The sequence below is a fragment of the Canis lupus genome, chromosome 20, assembly GCF_003254725.2.
Source record: "Canis lupus dingo isolate Sandy chromosome 20, ASM325472v2, whole genome shotgun sequence".
Taxonomy (NCBI): Eukaryota; Metazoa; Chordata; class Mammalia; order Carnivora; family Canidae; genus Canis; species Canis lupus.
The window spans coordinates 55,467,586-55,485,987 of record NC_064262.1 but is presented as its reverse complement, the minus strand read 5'-3'; the positions used below and the strand labels follow the sequence as shown (position 1 = coordinate 55,485,987).

At 57.8% G+C, this 18,402-nt stretch overlaps 2 protein-coding genes across 2 annotated transcripts; both read right to left on the bottom strand.

Moving 5' to 3' along the window:
- Window positions 1-2,939: 2,939 nt before the first annotated feature.
- On the bottom strand, window positions 2,940-10,808 carry PLIN5 (perilipin 5). The gene is made up of 8 exons (XM_025457005.3): window positions 10,680-10,808; window positions 9,167-9,242; window positions 8,460-8,655; window positions 7,636-7,715; window positions 7,087-7,267; window positions 5,521-5,720; window positions 4,159-4,275; window positions 2,940-3,959 (listed from the first exon to the last, which is right to left on the bottom strand). Exons 2-8 carry the CDS (start codon window positions 9,224-9,226, stop codon window positions 3,429-3,431), a joined length of 1,365 nt encoding a protein of 454 aa, XP_025312790.1. The 5' UTR covers window positions 9,227-9,242; window positions 10,680-10,808; the 3' UTR covers window positions 2,940-3,428.
- A 1,088-nt stretch (window positions 10,809-11,896) lies between these two features.
- On the bottom strand, window positions 11,897-14,411 carry LRG1 (leucine rich alpha-2-glycoprotein 1). Its single transcript, XM_025457028.3, has 2 exons — window positions 14,252-14,411; window positions 11,897-13,472 (listed from the first exon to the last, which is right to left on the bottom strand). The coding sequence occupies exons 1-2, from the start codon at window positions 14,302-14,304 to the stop codon at window positions 12,461-12,463; spliced, it is 1,065 nt and encodes a 354-aa protein (XP_025312813.1). The 5' UTR covers window positions 14,305-14,411; the 3' UTR covers window positions 11,897-12,460.
- Window positions 14,412-18,402: the final 3,991 nt, after the last annotated feature.

The window sequence follows — 18,402 nt, the reverse complement described above, 5'->3', positions numbered from 1 at the left end:
GGGCGGTCACGTGCAGCCGGCCCGGCCCAGCGTGGGCCCTGGGCCCAGCACCTTTCCCCCGCTAAGAGCACCAGGCGGCCTCTGCCCACAGCTCCCACCCCCACCAGGCTGAGGGTTCTTGGGCCATCCCACGTCCCCAAGGCCCTGCCTGCGTGCTCACACGGCCTCCTGCTTCCACCCAGGAAGTACAGTTCAGATCTCTGTTCTGCTGAGACGCCTCAGCCACTTGCCACCCTTGGGCCTCGATTTACCTTCCGGGCTCCTCACTATGGCCCACGAGGTCCCGCTTTCTCTTTGTCCTCACCTCCTGCAGCTCTCTCCCCTTCGTGCATTCTTCTGCAACACATGGGGCACCTTGCTTTTGCCCCAACACACCAGGTGTGGTGCTGCCCCAGGACCTTTGCACATGCTGGAGGGCCCTTCCCCACAGCGCACAGTGCCCTCCCTCCCCTCCCTCAGGCCTGTTTTGTTCCCAGCTTGTCTTCTGCAATCGAACTGTTCCTGGCACACGCCCTGCATTTAATAAGCGTTTGGCCAAATGGGCCAACTCGCAGGATAGTTCTGAGTGTGAAACGTGGTCAAGCATGTGACCTGTTCACCCCAGTGCCTGGTACCCAGCAGAGGTACTCAACCAACATTAACTTAGCCTTGTCCAGGCAGAAAGGGAGAAGCAGGATCCCTCCTGAGTGGGAAGGGGACGGGTCACTCTCCAGCAGGGACTACTTCCCTTGATCAAATAGATGGAAACACGGTGTCTAAAGAGCCAGGGGATCCTGGAAGTGAGATGCAGGCCTGGTGCGCTGGGGACAGCCCAGAGCGACTTCCTGGAGGAGGCATCCCATGCCTGAGGCCACAGAGCCAGAGAGTGGCAGAGACAGGATTCGAACCCAGCCCCAGGGCGTTTGCAGAGTGGGCCGTCTGTGGGCAGATGCACAGGCCAGCCGTCCCCGTGCTAGGTGTCCCCTGCCCACTCCTGGGGTGGAGATCCCAGCTGCGTGCTGGGGGGTTGGGGGGCAGACCCCGTGGGTGGCCCTGGGCACCGAGCGGGGAGGAGGGGGGTCTGGACATGGCCCAATGAGCCCTAGGTCATCTCCTTGGAGCCTCCGCTGTGTTTGCCAAACACATGGGGAACAAACTGCAGATGTCCCCCAATCCTGTCCTTCCTGCCAATGCTTCCTAAAGGTGGTGGGGGGGGCACTGGGTGTGCCCTCCTCTGCCCACTGGGCTGCCACAGCCCAGGGAGGGCGGAGAAGCCCAGCAAAGTCGGTAAAAGTGATCGTCAACACGAGCATCAGGACCCACCCTCCTCTGCCCACAGCTTTTGGGGCTCCCATCTCCCCGGATGAGACCGAGTCCTCCTCACGACCCTGGCCCCCTGTCACCTCCCTGTCATCCCCTCCTTCCTCTATCGCCTCAACTCACCCTGCTCCAGACACACGGGCCTCCTTGCTCTTCCCCCAACAACCCAGTCCCGGTGCTGCCCCAGGGCCTTTGCACGGGCTGCACCTGCCCAGAATCCTCATTGGCCTTCGCTTATATGTCACCTCCTCCAAGAGGTCTTCTTAGACCCGCTCCCCCAATTTAAAAATATACACCCCTCTCCCTGCCCTCACACGCCTCCTGTCCTCTGTCCTTTGCATGTTCTTTGTCATCTATTAAAACTAAGGCAAGGGATCCCTGGGTGGCGCAGCGGTTTGGCGCCTGCCTTTGGCCCAGGGCGCGATCCTGGAGACCTGGGATCGAATCCCGCGTCGGGCTCCTGGTGCATAGAGCCTGTTTCTCCCTCTGCCTGTGTCTCTGCCTCTCTCTCTCTCTCTGTGTGACTATCATAAATAAATTAAAAAAAAAAACTAAGGCAAATCATGTATGTATTTGTCCTATTTGTCGCCTCTCAGCTGCACTATCAGGGCCCAGAAGGCAGGGTTTTTACCTGGTTCGCTGCCCTCCTGGCACACAGCAGGTGCCCAACAGGATGTGTTGAGCGAACAAATGAATGAGTGAATGGCGGCTCCCGAGCGCCAAGCACGTCCTGGGACCGAGCACGGCCGCCGCACAGGGAAACCGCTGGGGTGAGGGAAGGCTTCCTGGAGGAGGTGGCATTGGGGCTGGGGCTTGAGGATGGACGGGATGTGTCCATGAGATGGGTGGTGGGGTGGGAGGGCACTGCAGGCACGGCCGGGGCGAAGGCCCCTAGGTGGGGAGGTGTGCACAGTCCGGTGGGACTCCAGCAGCATCTCTGGAGGGACCAGAAGTTCTCAGCTGCCCCGGCGAGGAGTTTGGATGTTTGGTCTGAGGGCAAGTGGGACCGCCACGGCGGTCCCTGAGCAGGGGCGGGGAGGGGAAGCTGCTAGGGGGCGGTAGTTCAGCCTCCCGGCACTGCCCCTGGGCCAGGTCCTAGGGAAGCCAGGGGCCACCCTGACCTCACCACGTTACACTGTGCTTTCCTAACACCCCACCCGGCCACAGGGGAGTCTGAGCGGCGGCCAAGAATTCAGTCAAAGGACGGGAGGGCCCCCCCAGAGACTGGCCCGTGGCCCTTCCCCTACCTCTGTGTGCCCCCATCCTGGCCAGTGCAGCTGGAGGACTCACAGCAGGATCAGCCCCTGCGGGTCCAGGGTGGTTGGCATGGGAGGGGCTGCTCCATCTGACTACTTCTTCCCTCAGATTCTGTTCTCCAGTTTCCGAGAAATTCATTTATACTAAAGTGTGAACAGCTTCCATCCCAGGAAGCTACACCCACGTGCCTAACCCAGGTGGGGAGGGCGCTAGTGGAGGGTGGGGGGGACTCCAGACAGGCTGGCAGGCTGGCCAGAGAGGCATTTTCACTGCTTTCGAATCTTGAACCTTGGCTTGTGCCACACAGTCCCACACCTGAGCAACTGCACACCCGGCACCCTGCAGCTAAGACCCACCCCAGGCCTGAACAGAGGCCATAGGCCTTTGGACAACACAAAGCACCTTTATTCTAGAGCACGAACCCCAAAGGGCAAAGCAAGTGGATGTGCAGGTCCGGCTGATACAGCTGCATATCCTTGGGGACCCTGAGTCCAGGATGTACAAGGTGGCGGGGGAGTGGGGGGTGCTCACGTTTCAAAACCCCAGAGGCCACTGGGCAAAACATGTGCTTCTGCGGGTTTTGATGTGTTTCTTGGGGTGCAGGGATGGGGGCCGCAGTCAGCTGAACCCAGCTGGGGCTAGTGGGACCTGAACTGGATTCCAGTCCTCATTGTCCCGGGAAGGACTGGGGAGAGTCTGAGAGCAGTGAAGCGGGTCTGGGATTCTGAATTCAGCTCCCCCCACCCCCAGCCCTGTCCCCCGGGCGAGGTCACCGCGTGGGCTGTCAGCGCGCACACGCGGCCACGAGGGGGCAGCAGGGATCCCGGGACACTGGCCCTCGTGGCCTCTGCTGCCCCGCTGGCCCCACATGGTCAGAAGTCCAGCTCTGGCATCAGGGTGTGCTTGGGGCGGCCGGGGGGCGGGGGCTCCTCCTGGGGAACGTCCTCCGGGGGGGCCGGCCCGTCCCCGTGCTGGGCCTCCCAGGCCCTCTGCTGCGCCGGCCAGTCCAGGTGAGCCCAGCGGGGGTCAGGGCCCCCCACCACCTCGTCCACCAGGGCCTCCAGGTCAGGCGGGGGCGCGGGCCGCTCCACGAGGATGGGCGCGAAGGGCCCCACCAGCCAGGGGAGCGGCACGGCCTGCAGCACCAGCTCCAGCAGCTCGTCCACGCAGGCGTGCGCCCGGGCCACGCTGCCTCGGCCCTCAGCCAGGGCGGCGGCCGGCACGTCCCCGAAGCAGCGGGCGTCGGCGAAGGCGGACTGCAGGGCGTCCACGCTGCGCCGCACCTCGGCCACCTTGTCCTGGGCGCCCCGGGGCAGGCCCCGCACACTGGTCTCCAGCGCGTCCACCGTTCCCTGCAGCTCCCTCATCAGGCTGCGGGACAGCACCAGCGTCTCCAGCTCCGCCTGTGGCAGAGGGGAGGGGCCTCAGTGTCCCAGACCGGCGCCCTGCCTGCCTCAGTCTCCCCATGGATGCTCCCAACAGCTGGCCTCAGCACTTGGTTTGAAACAGCTGGAGCCCGGCCCCTGGCAACCCTGGGCAGATCCAGAAGGCACCCCACCCCCCCCCACATCCCCCTTGGTCACCCTCTCCCCGCCACCCTACCTGGCTGCGGCGGCGGCCGTTCTCTGGGGAGTGCTGGTTCCAGTCCTCCCAAAGCTCGTGCACCTTCCCAGGGCGGGCCGGGGCCGTGGGGGTCGCCCCACACTGCATGAGGTTGATCTGAGGGGACGGAGGCAGTGGTAGTTAGAGCTGGAGGATTTGGGGGCTCGGGGGTGGGGGGCCCAGCACTATAGCCTGGATCTGGTCTCGATGAACATCTAGAGAGCATCTTCTTCCCTGCAGCCTTCCCCGCCTACTGATCTAGCCTGGCCCACCAGCCCGGTCTCTCCTCTGCTCTTGGCCAGACCCTGCGCCCCGTGGTTCCCCTGAAGCTCAGACTCACTTTGGCTGTGCTGCTCCGTCTGCCAGGGACAGGTTTCCCTCCACCCCACGCCCCTGTCTGGCTCACTCCAGTTTAAGTTTCAGTGTAGATGCCTCCGCCTCCAGGAAGTCTTCCCTGCTCCCCTCCTGGCTGGGCAGATTCCACAGCACCTGCATGTTCTCCATCATGACCCTGGTCCCCCTACTGCGCTGTGAGTGTCCTGAGGGGGCCACTGCGCCCTCTTCGGTGCCCAGGACAAGGCAGGCATCAGAAGATAAATAGAAATAAATTGGAGTCCATCCGCGCTCCGGAAATAGGACTCAGCCTTAGAAGGGAGGGACATCCTGACACCTGCTACAACGTGGATGCACCTTGAGGACAGAGTGCCCGGTGACGTAAGCGGCCTCGGGTGCTCATCGGCGCACTCTGGTGGCAGCTGCGGGGAGGGCAGAGCGGGGTCCCGGATGGAGCTGGGGGACCGGCTGGACCAGGCCGCAGGAAGAGGAAGGGGGGCTGTGGGCAGAGCTGCGGCACCGGCCGCTGTGCGGGGCGTGAGAGCGGAAGAGAGAGGGGAGTGGAGGGTTGCTCCCGGGCTTTGACCTGACCCCCCTGCAAGGACGGAGGCGAGACGCAGGAGGAGCAGGTCAGGGGCATCTGAACTCAGCAGTTCAAAGGGAGGGATGGACAGTGAGTGAGGGAATAGTCTAGAACCTACAGGCTGCGGAGGATTGGGATGGGTGGCAGGTGCGCGGGGGAAGCGGTGCTTTCTCTCCTGAGCTACCCTGTCTATAAATTCCAGGTCCTACATCTCCTTCGCCCGGAGACCCCCTCCTGTCTCCCCAGGCTGAGTCTTGACCCCCACCCTCGAGCTGCCCCAGCCCCATGTCCCCGCTCTGCCCCAGCCCTGAACACACGCGGCTGGAGGCAGCGGGGCCCGGCTGTGCCTCCCCGCTGCAGACCAGCTCAGGACCAGGTACGCAGCTGGCACTCAATCCATGCCTACTGGCCTGCGTCTCGGGGCGGGGGTGGACAGAGGCTCTCACCAGCTCCAGCGTCTCCTGCAGCTGGGCCAGTGTGTCCTGGGCGTGGTGTTTCTTCTGCCTCAGTTTCCCCAGGGAGTGTTCATAGGCCAGGTGGCGGAGCCGTGCTGACAGGGAGCCCAAACGCACAAAGTAGCCCTGATGTCTCCTCTGCTCCTCCACCGAGCCCACTTCCGGGCCCTCGGCCTCGGCTGCCAGGGCCGCTGGAGGATGGGACGGAGGAGAGGTCAGCGTGGTCGCCTCTGCACATCTGCTCACCCTCCTTCTGGGTTCACAAGCCCACGGGCTCCCAAATTTATCGTTTTCCTTTACTGCTATCAATTCGTTTAACCTTCCCCAGACCCTACGACATGGGCACTGCTATCAGCCCCATTTACAGGTGAAGAACACCGAGGCAGAGGGAGACGATGTGCAAGAGGCAGACCTGGGATTCCAGCCCAGGCACCCTTGACCCCTCTACTAAATGGTCTGTTAAGAATACACTTGGCGGGGCAGCCCCGGGGGCTCAGCGGTCTGCCTTCAGCCCAGGGCGTGATCCTGGAGTCCCGGGTTCGAGTCCTGCGTCGGGCTCCCTGCGTGGAGCCTGCTTCTCCCTCTCCCTCTGCCTATGTCTCTGCCTCTCTGTGTCTCCGATGAATAAATAAATAAAATCTTTTTTTTTAAAGATTATTTATTTATTTATTTATTTATTTATTTATTTATTATGAGAGACACAGAGAGAGGGGCAGAAACACAGGCAGAGGGAGAAGCAGGCTCCATGCAGGGAGCCTGACATGGGGCTCGATCCTGTGTCTTAGGATTAAGCCCTGGGCTGAAGGAGGCGCTAAACCACTGAGCCACCCAGGCTACCCTAAATAAAATCCTTAAAAAAGAAAAAAAAGGAATACACTTGACAAGTGTGTGGCACACAGTAGGTGTTTCATAAATGCCTCACAGCCTTTCTGCGGAGGAGGGAGTGCCTTGACGCGTCCCCCAAGTGCCATAAGGCAGGGGGGTTGAGAAGTCAGATCGTCTCCAGGGTCAGGCAAGATGTAGAAAGCTGGAGAATGGTGTGTTTGGGTTTTTTTTTAATAAGATTTTATTTTTTAAGTAATCTCTACCCCCAACGCGGGACTCAAACTCACAGCCCCAAGATCAAGAGTGGCCCACCCCACAGACTGAGCCGGCCAGGCGCCCCAGGAGAGAGCAGATGCCTTTCAGCTCGAGTGTTTCAGGCTGGAGGACAGGCCGCAGCTCGGGATCGGGAGGGCGCGATCTCATTGTTAGATGCACGGGATGAGTTAGAGCACTCTAGGCCCTGCCTAGGCAGCGCTGCAAGCAGGAGGGCCGCCAGTTCGAGGCTGTGGCCCTCACCTGCGTAAGCCCCGTGCCCGCTCCGGGTCTGCGTGGTCTGATTTCTAGGAGGATGCGGGTTGGGGGCTGCAGGGGTGGATGGGACGTCAGGGCTGGGCTCCCCGCCCTGTGACCCACTGGAGTCCCTGCAAAGTGCTGGAGCTATGTGGCCCGTGACCTCCGGGCATGCGGGCTGGGCAGAGGGACTGGGGAGCAGTGGGGGGGGGGCAGCCTTACCCAGCTCGTCCTCAGTCATGGGCAGGAAGTGGTCCACCAGCTCCTCTGACTTGCCCAGCACAACGTCCACGGCGTGGCTCATGGAGCGCTTCAGATCTATACTCCAGCGGCGGCCCTGCCGCGCCAGGCCCACCACGCCCGTCACGCCGCTGGCCACCGTGTCCTTGGCCGAGGTCACCACCTGGTGGGAGGGGGCCCCCTCCAGGTTCTGGCTCCCTTCTCTTACCCAGCTCCTCAAGGCTGGGTGTCAGGGGTCCCTGGCCCTTCCTGACGCGGGACCTCAATTTCCCTTCTGTAAAATGAGGGGAAATAGAGGTTCTCCCTCCCGGGGTTGTTGAGGGGATTATGGGCACCCACTGCCACATCTTCAGTGCTCGGTCAGCTCGGCGGGGGCTGATCATTGTAACTTGGCCAGTGTTGAGTAGGCCCCAAACCCGACTCAACCCCAGTGTGGTGGGCCCAGGTCCTGGGCTGGTCCCTGAGGAGGCTGCGCTGCTCCCTCCCACCGCCACCCCTCTCTGGCTCCCACCGTAGGGGTCCCCACCCTACCGTGTCCGAAGGTTGCTGGAGAAAAGGCAGCTTCTCCAGCTTGTCCAGCCCCCTGCAGGCGAGATTGTTCACTGTGGCCACTGGAGGGGAGAGGCAGGGAGTGAGGGCAAGGGAGGCAGGGAGGATGGAGGGAGGCGCGGGGGGTGGGGGGGTCCCTGAGGGTGTGGGGGGAGACACAAGGCTGGGCCCCACACCCCCTGCCCTCCTGGCCTCAGCCCTGCCACCTGGCTGCTGCCAGCGCCAAGGTGACTCCTGCCCCGTGCCGGCTGGGAGGGCCCAGCGGGCAGGCTCAAGGTCACGCAAACTGGCTGAGAAGGAGGCGGGGTAGTGGGGAGGCCCAGGGCTGGGATGGGACCTCGGTCCACCAGAAGCCAGGGGTCTTTCCACCCCACCCCCACCCCTCTGTCAGGTTGGGGCCCTCAGCTGGCACAGGTGCCTGGGGAGATGTGGGGCTCAGGTCGCCGTGGGGGCAATGACAGAGAGACAGATGGGGGAGGGAGGTGGACAGGAAGGAACCAGAGGTTCGCCAGGCCGCTGGATGAGGAACGACCTCCACAAACGGCTAAGGGTGGAGGTCCGGGAGATGAAACCGGAGAGGGATGGTGGGGCTGGGGTGTAGGTAGAATGGGGGATGGGGGGGCAGGGAATGGGAGATGGTGCTGGTGGGATGAGGGAGGACCAGACGGGTGGATGGGGTACAGGCAGGTGCATGGACTAAAGGCATCCACATGGGTGGGACTGCGGGGCTCCCACCTCAGCAGGTGCACTCCAGAGCATGGGGGGGGGGGCAGCGGGGCAGGACCCAGGGGTCGGGGGGTGCTCACGCTGGGGCTGCAGGTGGCTGAGCAGCGGCTGGGCGTGGTCCAGGGCCCGGGTGGTGAGGCCGCACACGCAGTGCTCGGCCAGGCGGCAGGCAGAGCCCAGCAGCGGGTGCCTGTCCTTAGCAGCACTGTAAGCATCCAAGACGGCGGTGCACGTGGTCCTGACCAGGGGCAGGGCCACCACGCGCTGTACCGCGTTCTGCGGGGAGGTGGGGGCATCAGAGGGGTCCCCCGAGAGTGTGGGGAGCTCCGCTGCACCTCTGTCCTGCTTCCCTGCCCTGGGCCAGGATGAGGGGCGGGCGGGAGGGTTGAGGGACTGCAAGCTTAACTTGGGGCTTCGGCCTTCCCATCTGTAAAATGGGTTTCTAGGGCTGGGTGAGTCGTCGAGCCCACATGCGTGAAGTGCGGGGAGCAGGGACTGATGCAGACATGTGGCGTGATTGCTGTCCTTTGTGCTGCTGCCGTGGAGGGCGCCGAGGTGCTGGACACGGGACAGGTAGCCGCAGAGACCCAGAGGTGGAGGTGTGCGGGGGGTGGGGGGGTGGGGGGAGATGCTCCCCGCCCGGGGGCATCACTGTGCAGCTCTGAGCCCCCTCCATGGTCCAGCGAGGATAGGAAGGGGCGGGGGTACCTGGTCTGAAACTGTCCCAGAAGTGATATCCCCGCCCCCCTTCCCTGTGCCCCTGCTCTGCTGGGGGGCAGCCCCTCACCTGCTGGTCCTGCTCACACAAGCTGGTTGTGGGGGGCTGAGCAGCCTCGTGGTCTGACATGCCTGCTGCAAACACCCTGCAGGGCAGGACAGGGTGAGAGGGACCTCTCCGCACCAGCCCTTCTGGGTCCCACCTAGGCCTTGGGGTCTGTCCTGCTGGGCTTGGGCAGGTACTCTTCTCTCTTGGGACCTCAGTTGTTTTTTTTTTTTGTTTGTTTGTTTGGTTGGGTTTTTTTGTTTTTTTTTTAAGATGTTATTTATTTATGATAGACATAGAGAGAGAGAGAGGCAGAGACACAGGCAGAGGGAGAAGCAGGCTCCATGCCGGGAGCCCGACGTGGGATTCGATCCCGAGGCTCCAGGATCGTGCCCTGGGCCAAAGGCAGGCGCTAAACCGCTGCGCCACCCAGGGATCCCCGGGACCTCATTTTTGGTAATGATAGGAGCAGCTGGGTGGTTCAGTCGGTTGAGTGTCTGACTCTGGGTTTGGCTCAGGTCATGACCTCAGGGTCTTTTTTCTTTTTTTTAAGATTTTATTTATTTATTCATGAGGGACAGAGAGGCAGGGACACAGGCCGAGGGAGAAGCAGGCTCCTCGCAGGAAGCCTGATGTGGGACTTGACCCCCAGATCGGGATCACGCCCTGAGCCAAAGGCAGATGCTCAACCGCTGAGCCACCCAGGGGTCCCGATCTCAGCAGGGTCTCGAGATGGAAGCCCAGGTTGTGCTCCGCGCGCAGGGGGGCATCTGCTTGAGGATCCTCTCCCTCTCCCTCTGCCTCTCCCTGGCTTGTGCATACTCTGTCTCTCAAATAAATAAATCTTTTTTTTTCAAATAAATAAATCTTAAAAAAAATAGGATGATGATAATACCTACCTCCCAGCATCACGAGGGACATGGACAATGTATGCACAGGCTCTGTACACAGTAGGTGTACACTAGAGAGCTCTGCAAGGTGGGGATATTGTAGTGATTCAAAGCATGGACTCTGGAGATGGAAAGACCTGGGTTCAAATCCTGCCATTACCTGCTGTGTGACTTTGGGCAAATGCCTTCACCTCTCTGAGCTGTTTCCTCTTCTGCAAAGGAGGGGAGGTCCCTGCTGCCCCTGTCCAGCCCCCAACTCATCCTTCCCCAACAAACTGCACAAGCAGCTCCCGGCAGGGGTGGAAGTGGAAGCTGCTGATTCCCAATAAACGCACTTCCTGACAGGGAAACCGAGGCAGCCGTGGCGATTCCAAGGCCACTCATGTAAGCAGACTCAGGGTGGGGAGTTCGAGCTGAGACTCCCCGCTCCCTCGCAGTTCTTTCCCCATCCTCACCCTGCGCCCTCGGAGCCCTGGTCCCCGCCCAACTGGGTCCCCAGCTTCAGCCAACTGGGCCAAGGGTCTCGGCCACCTGCTCCGGCCCGTCATCCCCCTCCCCTCTCACACCGCTGGATCCCCTCCTGCCCACCTGATCCGGAGCCCCCAGCCCTACGGGGCTCTCCCGGACGCCCTCCGCAGGGCACTCACCTGGGCGCGCGCAGCCCCTGCCCCCAGCACCGCGGCGGACCCCGGACTCAGGCTCCAGGCTCCGCCCACCGCCGGCTCCCCTTATAGCAGCCGGGGGGGCGGGGCCTCGGGTACTGACCAATGGGGAGGGGCTGCGCGGAGGCGTGTCCCCGGGGGCGGGGCTCCAAGCCCACCCTCCCCACCCGCGCGCCTCTCCGGGGCTCGCGGGGGCGCTCCGCGGTTGTCATAGTAACTTGCGGACGCCGGATGCCCCAGGATTGAGCTACTCCCGTTGGCCGGATCTGACCACCTGTCACCCTGCTGTCATCGCGGAGACGGTAGAGGACAATCACTGCCCCCACGACTTCGGGCCGAGGCGTGACCTTGGGCAAGTCCTCAAGGTCTTTCTTGTTGTTTTAAAATATCTGTCCTTTAACTCGGCCAGGATTCTGGCTGGCCCATGCCCTTGGATCCCCATTTTGCAGATGAGCAGACTGAGGGATCTGATTCAAACCCGGCTCTGCCAGACTCCAGGCCCCTCCCTGGCTTTCATCATCGTGGAATGACCACCATCGTGGGCATGCCCATTCTTCCAGGGAGCATGTCCCCAAACACCAGGGTTCCCCCCCAAATCGGACTCTGGCTCCCAGCATGCCCAGCCCTGTGTCCACAGGTGGCTCAAGGTTCCGAGTTGGAAGAACACAGGCTCCAGGCCTCTGCCCATGCCTTGAGCTCCACCCAACCTGCCCAGGCCTGCCCTGGGTGGCTATCCCCCTGGGTTGTCATGGGCCAGCATGACAAATTGTTTGGAGACCTGAAGCAATCTGGTTTAATTTAAACCTTCCCCAGGACACAAGCTCTGGCAGGAATCCACCGGTAAAATGACACTCTGGGCAATGGTCAGAGTTTTATTTCCAGTTAAGTCCTGGATGGGGGGAGGGGGAGGAGAAGCCGAGGGCCATCAGATCCCAACTGTTATCCCTTTGGAAGCTCACGTCCTACACCCCAGACCCTGGATCAGGCCTCTTCTTTTTTTTTTTTTTTTTTTTTTTTTTTTTTTAATTTTTATTTATTTATGATAGTCACAGAGAGAGAGAGAGAGGCAGAGACACAGGCAGAGGGAGAAGCAGGCTCCATGCACCGGGAGCCTGATGTGGGATTCGATCCTGGGTCTCCAGGATCGCGCCCTGGGCCAAAGGCAGGCGCCAAACCGCTGCGCCACCCAGGGATCCCTAGGCCTCTTCTTGCCTTCTCCTTCCTCCGGAGGACTAAGAAGAGAACCTGAGAGATGCTGGGAACACAGTGAATTCCAATAGTCCAATCCCATTCCACACTTATTAACCCCTCAGGTCCGTCTCCAAACTGAGAGATGCTGGCTACCAGGGAACCCAGTCCCAGTCCCTGCATTTGGAGAGCCCCCTGAAGTGGGGGAGCAGAGCCAGATAGAGACAACCCAGAGTGGCCAGGGCTGGGCCAGCGGGAGGCCGAGCAGGCTGAGGGAGCCTGGAGACCAGGAGATCTGGAAAATAGGGAGACATTCTTTTTTTTTTTTTTTTAAGTAGGCTCCATGCCCAGTGTGGGGCCCTGAGATGAAGAGTTGCATGCCCTACCGGCTAAGCCAGCCAGGTGCCCCCAGGGAAAGATTCTTGGAAGAGGGTACAAGGAGGCCAGAGAGCCCACGGTGTGTTTTAGGAAGCGTGAGCCAAGCCAGCCCCGGCAGCTCCGGAAAGCTGAAGGTGAATGATTTGCCAAGGAGCATGCAGCGTCCTGCCAGGCCCGTCTCCCCACCGCAGCCCCAGGCCTCAGTGTGACTCGGCTGCTTCTAGGAGCGTCTGGCCCTTCAAGGCTTCGGGCCGAGCGCAGCGGGTGTCGTTCCTGGAGAACATCTTGTCTTTATTGGCCACAAGCCACCGATAGAGGTCGTCCAGGTTGTGATCACAGATCCAGGGGTTACCAGAGATGTCAAAGCCGTCCTCCATGTCCCGGGTGGGCTGCCCCAGGGATGTCCAGAGCCCCTTGGGCACGCTGGTGAGCGAGTTGTTGGAGAGGTCAAGCATGTCCAGCTGCTGCAGACCTCGGAAGGCACCGGCCGCCACCGCGGCCAACTTGTTGTCGCTCAGGAAAAGGTAGCGCAGGCCTGGCTGGGGTGCCAGGAGCCCCTCTTCAAGCACTTGCAACCTGTTGCCCTCCAGATGCAGCCTTTCCAACTGCAGGGGGCCCCTCAGGAGGTCCAGGGGCAGAGTCTTCAACTGGTTATTACTGAGGTCAAGGATGCGCAGGGCGGTGACGTTGGCCAGCAGCCCGGGGGGCAGTGTCTGGAGGTGGTTCCCGGACAGGTCCAGATGCCCCAGGGCTTTCAGCCCGCACAGCCACGAGGGCTCCAGGACTTCCAGCCGGTTTTCCTTCAGCACCAGGGTGTGGAGAGCAGCCGAGACCCGGAACAGGCCGGGGGGCAGCTGGGTCAGGGCATTGCGGGTCAGGTCGAGCACTTTCAGCAGAGGCACCGGCAGCAAGAGCTTGGGCGAGAGGCTCTCCAGCTGGTTGGTGGAGAGGTGCAACTCCTGGAGGTTAGAGACGCCCTGGAGGGTGTCAGGCCGCAGCTGGGTGAGGTTGAAGAACTCCACCACCAGGTGGACGGTGTCGGAAGGGAAGTGGTGAGGGAGTTTGGCAGGTGGGTGGCAGGAGACGGAGCTGCCGTTGCTGGACGGGAACACCAGGCAGGTGTCACGGTCCGGGGTGACCCCCTGGGCTGAGGCCACGGAAAACAGCAGCAGGAGCAGTGTTTTGGAAAGATGGGAGCTCAGACCTCCCGGGCTGTAGACAGTGACAGAAGAGACACCTAGTTCGATGAAAGCATCCCAAGAATCCGCTATTTCTTGTCTCCACTTCCCCCATCTTGGACCATGCCACCTCCTTGCTCCCCTCGACTAGGGCATCACCTCCTGCTCCTCCCCTGGCCTGCCCCTCATGCCTCCCCCAACTGCCAGAAGTAGCTGCTATTCCCCAGAGCAGTCTAACTCTGAAAACGGAGTTTCTCAGTCAGACCCATAACTGCTACCCTTCTTCATTGGCAGCTCAGCTCCATTGGGCTGTTAATTATTTGCAGTCTCATTTGCTAATTTCTTCTGCTCTAGCTTGTTTTCTGGGTCATTTTCTATCTCCCTGGCTCCATATTTTGAAGGCAGAGCCAGCGAACTCCTACTTAGCCTGCAAAGCCCCAGCTCCAATGCTTCCTTTTCCATGAAGGTTTCTCTGACTTTCCCAAGGTTCCCCCTATGGGGTCCGTCTCTTTCTGTCTGGCCCTGAACCAGCAAGGTTATATTTCTGTGGCCTGTTCCATCTTGCTCCAAAATGCTTGGAACAATCCAGGACTCAGAAAGGAACTCTAAACATGAAAAGTGTATTCTGCTTTGTGCAGATCTGGGGCAGGCTTTTGGCCTTGGGATGGAGTGGTTTGCAGTTGGCACCATAATCCTCGGAGGGCTGGGGCTTCTGCGCTTCTTGGTCTGCCCAGCAGGCCTCTGATGGGGTGTTGGTTGGACAGTGCTGGGGTCTTCTACCTCTCTGTCTGGCCTGGGGTGGGGGAGACTCACCTCTGGCTTCGCTCTGGGCTCCAAGGGGACATAATGGCCTCTCTCTTTTCCATCTGTGTTCCCTTGGCCCGGTGAGGTAGCCTTATACCCTTGGACCGAGGACAAGGCCGCCAACCACAGGGAAGTCCTTACCCACATCCTGTTCCCGTTAGTGACTGGACCTGAGCCAGGCAGGGGAAACAGAGTCGTCAAAATTGCAAAACTGCTTCCTGGCAGTGGGAGGGCAGCAGGGAGTTGCCTGCCCCTTCTTTCCCTGCTTCTACCCAGTTTTTCATTTCCCTGAATCCTGCTTTTGGAGTGTGGGCACCCAAGAGTCTCTGGGGCTGAATCCCCGCTTCCTCCAGTCCAGGAATCAGAGGTTGGGTTCACAAGGCACCATTTTTAGAGGACAGCTCTTTAAGCAAGAGATACTCTTTGCACTAAATTTGAGCAACCAGGAAGCTCAATGAAGAGAACAAAAAGCATTTGTGTTGAATTTATGACATGTTGTTGGCCTTTTTAAAAAATGAAATAATTTCTAAAAATTAGATTTCAAAAGTAAGCAATGCCAAAAGCCTCCACAATCTTTGAACAATGGCCTGGGAGGTACTGAACCTGGCTCTGGCTCCCAGCTCCGCTAGGAATGGCTTTATTTTGTGATCTTGGGCAAGTGGCTTCAGTTTTCTTGGCCTCAGTTTCCATATCAGTGGAGTTGAACTCAATCTCTAAGGGCCCCTTCTGCTTTTTCTTTCTTCATCTGAAGCTAATGTGCTGTTTGTTTTGGATCCTTCTCATTCCCTAATAAATGCATTTGGAAGCTACAAATTTCCCTTTGAGAACTGCTTTGGCTGCACCTCACAGGTTTGGCTATACAGTGCTTTCATTCTTGTCACATTCTAAACATTCAGGTGAAAAAAAAAAAACACAAAACATTCAGGTGTGATGTGTTATCTTTACCTGCACCCAGGACTTTGGTCACGTCTGGCCATAGTCTCTTCTCCCCGGCCAATCTCTGGAGTTTTGTCTCTATTGAGCTGTAAGAATGAATATGAGTTCTGTCTTGTGGACACACTGGTTCAGAGACACACATGCAGGCTGATCGTGACAGGCATAAAGAAAGACAGATGGAGAGGGGCCTGGGTGGCTCAGTCGGTTAAGTGTCTGCCTTCGGCTTAGGTCATAATCTCAGGGTCCTGGGATGCAGCCCCACATCGGGCTCCTTGTTCAGTGGGGAGTCTGCTTCTCCCTCTCCCTCTGCTTCTCCTCCTCCTTGTGCTCTCTCTCTCTCTGTCTCTCTCTGTCAAATAAATAAATACAATCTAAAAAAAAAAAAAAGACAGATGGATATCCTCGTGAATACACAGGTAGAGATACCACACAGAGGGGAAAATGTGTAGGATCACACAGATACACAGACAAAGCAGGACATGTCAGACAGAATAACAGATCTGTAGAGGCGGACACGCAAAAACACATACCCACAAAAGTAGGCATAGGAGCTGAATAGACAGTTTTCCAAAGAAGACACCTAGATGGCCAATAGGTACATGAAAAGTGCTCAACGTCACTCATCATCAGAAAAATGCAGATCAAAACCACAATGAGCTATTACATCACACTTGTGAGAATAATCAGAATCAAGAAGACAAGAAATAACAAGTGTTGGCGAGGCTGCGGAGAAAAGGGAACCCTTGCGCACTGCCAGGGGGAAAGCAAATTGGTGCAGCCTCTGGGGAAGACAGTGTGGAGGGAGGGCCCTCAAAAAATTAAAAATAGAGATATATGACCCAGCAATCCCACTTCTGGGTATTTATCCAAAGAAAACAAAATGGTAACTTGAAAAGATATATGTATTCGTTTGTTTGTCAGAGTATTATTCACAATAGCCAAGACATAGAAACATCCTAAGGGTTATTGACGGATGGATAAAGAAGATGTGATTTAAACAAACAAACAAACAAAAACAACAACAACAACAAAAAAGATGTGATTTAAAAAAAAAAAAAAGAGGGGATCCCTAGGTGGCTCAGCAGTTTGGCGCCTGCCTTTGGTCCAGGGTGCGATCCTGGGGTCCCAGGATTGAGTCCCACGTCGGGCTCCCTGCGTGGAGCCTGCTTCTCCCTCTGCCTGTGTCTCTGCCTCTCTCTCCCTCTCTCCCTCTCTCTATGTCTATCATGAATAAATAAATAAAATCTTAAAAATAAATAAATAAATAAAAAGAAAGAAAATGTGATGCACAGACATTGGAATATTCAAGCATAAAAAAGAAGAAAATGCTGCCATTTGCAACAATGTGGTTGAATCTTGAGGGTATTACCCTAAGTGAATTAAACCAGGCCAAGAAAGACAGATACCCTATACTCTCATTTATTTGTGGAATTAGAAAAAACCATAACTGAGAGCAGGATGGCAGGATGGCTGCCAGGGGCTACAGGGTGCACGAAATGGGGAGATGCTGGTCTAAGGGTACAAACGTGCAGTTCTTTTTTTTTTTTTTTTTTTTAGATTTAAAACATTTATTTATTTGTGAGAGAGGGAGAGGAAGAGCACCAGCAGGACAAGGGGCAGAGGGAGAAGGAGAAGCAGACTCCTCGCTGAGCAGAGAGCCTGAGGCAGGGCTCCATCCCAGGGCTCTGGGATCATGACCTGAGCCGAAGAAGTCACACTTCACCAACTGAGCCACCCAGGCGCCCCCAACCCGCAACCCCATTTTTTCTTTAAAAATTTATTTATTTACTAGAGAGAGAGGGAGGGACAAATGTGCAGTTCTAAGATGAATACACTCAGGAGGGGTCACGTACAGCGTGGTGACTACAGTTAACATTACCGTATTATATACTTGAAAATTGCTAAGAGAGTAGATCTGCAATATTCTCATCACTCACACACCCGGGGACCTACGGGAGGAGATGCATTAATGGTGGTAATCCTCGTGCAATATGTGCACACATCAAATCACTGGGTTGTGCGCCTGGAACTCAATGCCGTCCATCAAACCTCTCTCAATAAGGCTGGAGAAACGACACAGGTTCAGGAGGAGCCATGGGATGTCATCGCGGTGCTTTGTGTCACTTTGTTTACTAACAGTGTCCCCCAGCACAAGGGGGAACCGGATCTGTCCTGTCCACTGTCCGGTCCCCAGAGCTCAGCACACAGCAGATGCTTCACGGACGCGGGCGGGAAGGGAGGAGTGTGAACGTAAAGGCATAACGCTGAAGAGATCTCTTAAAGTGAAATCAGATCCTGCTCCCTGCTTAAAACCCTCTGATGGTTCCCTGTCGCACTTAAAATAAAATCTGTAAGGCTGGGGTGGGGGTGGAGGTGAGGAGTTAATGTTTAATGGGGACTGAGTTTTACTTTGGAAAGATGCGAAAGTTCTGGGGATGGATGGTGGGGGTGGGTGCCCGGCGGTGTGAACGGACTTCATGCCATTGAGCTGTGTGCTTTAAGAAACGGTACCAAAAAAAAAAATAAAATAAAATAAAAAATAAAATAAAATAAAAATACAAATAAATAAATAAATAAATAAATAAATAAATAAATAAATATACCAATGGTGCATTTGAATTGATGTAGATTTACGTGGATTTTACAACCAAACAATTTCACATTCCTCACCTGTGAGGCCCTGCCTACCTGGAGCCCTGGCCCTGCTCTCTCTCCTCATCTGCACCTGCTCCTGCCCAGCCCTCCCTCCCTGCGCTGCTGGGGGCCACTGTGGCCGCCCTGCCCCTCCTCCAAGCACGTCCCCACTGCAGGCCTTGCACCGGCTCTTCCCTCTGCCTGCACACCTCCCCACAGCTGCTTTCTCACATGTCACCTCTCAGCTCAAGTGTCACCTCCTCCGGAGGTCCTCCTTGACGACCTCCTCCCCCACCCCATCACCCCTGACCTAACTCGTTATCTGGCCTTTTCACTGCACATGTCACTACTTCAAATCCAGGCCTAGGGCAGCCCCCGTGGCTCAGCGGTTTAGCGCCGCCTTCAGCCCAAGGTGTGATCCTGGATACCTGGGATCGAGTCCCACGTCGGGCCCCCTACGTGACCCCTGCTTCTTCCTCTGCCTGTGTTTCTGTGTCTCTCATGAATAAGTAAATAAAATCTTAAAAAAAAAAACAAACAAACCACAAATCCTAATTTGTGTGTATGGGGTCGATCCCCACCCCCCCCCC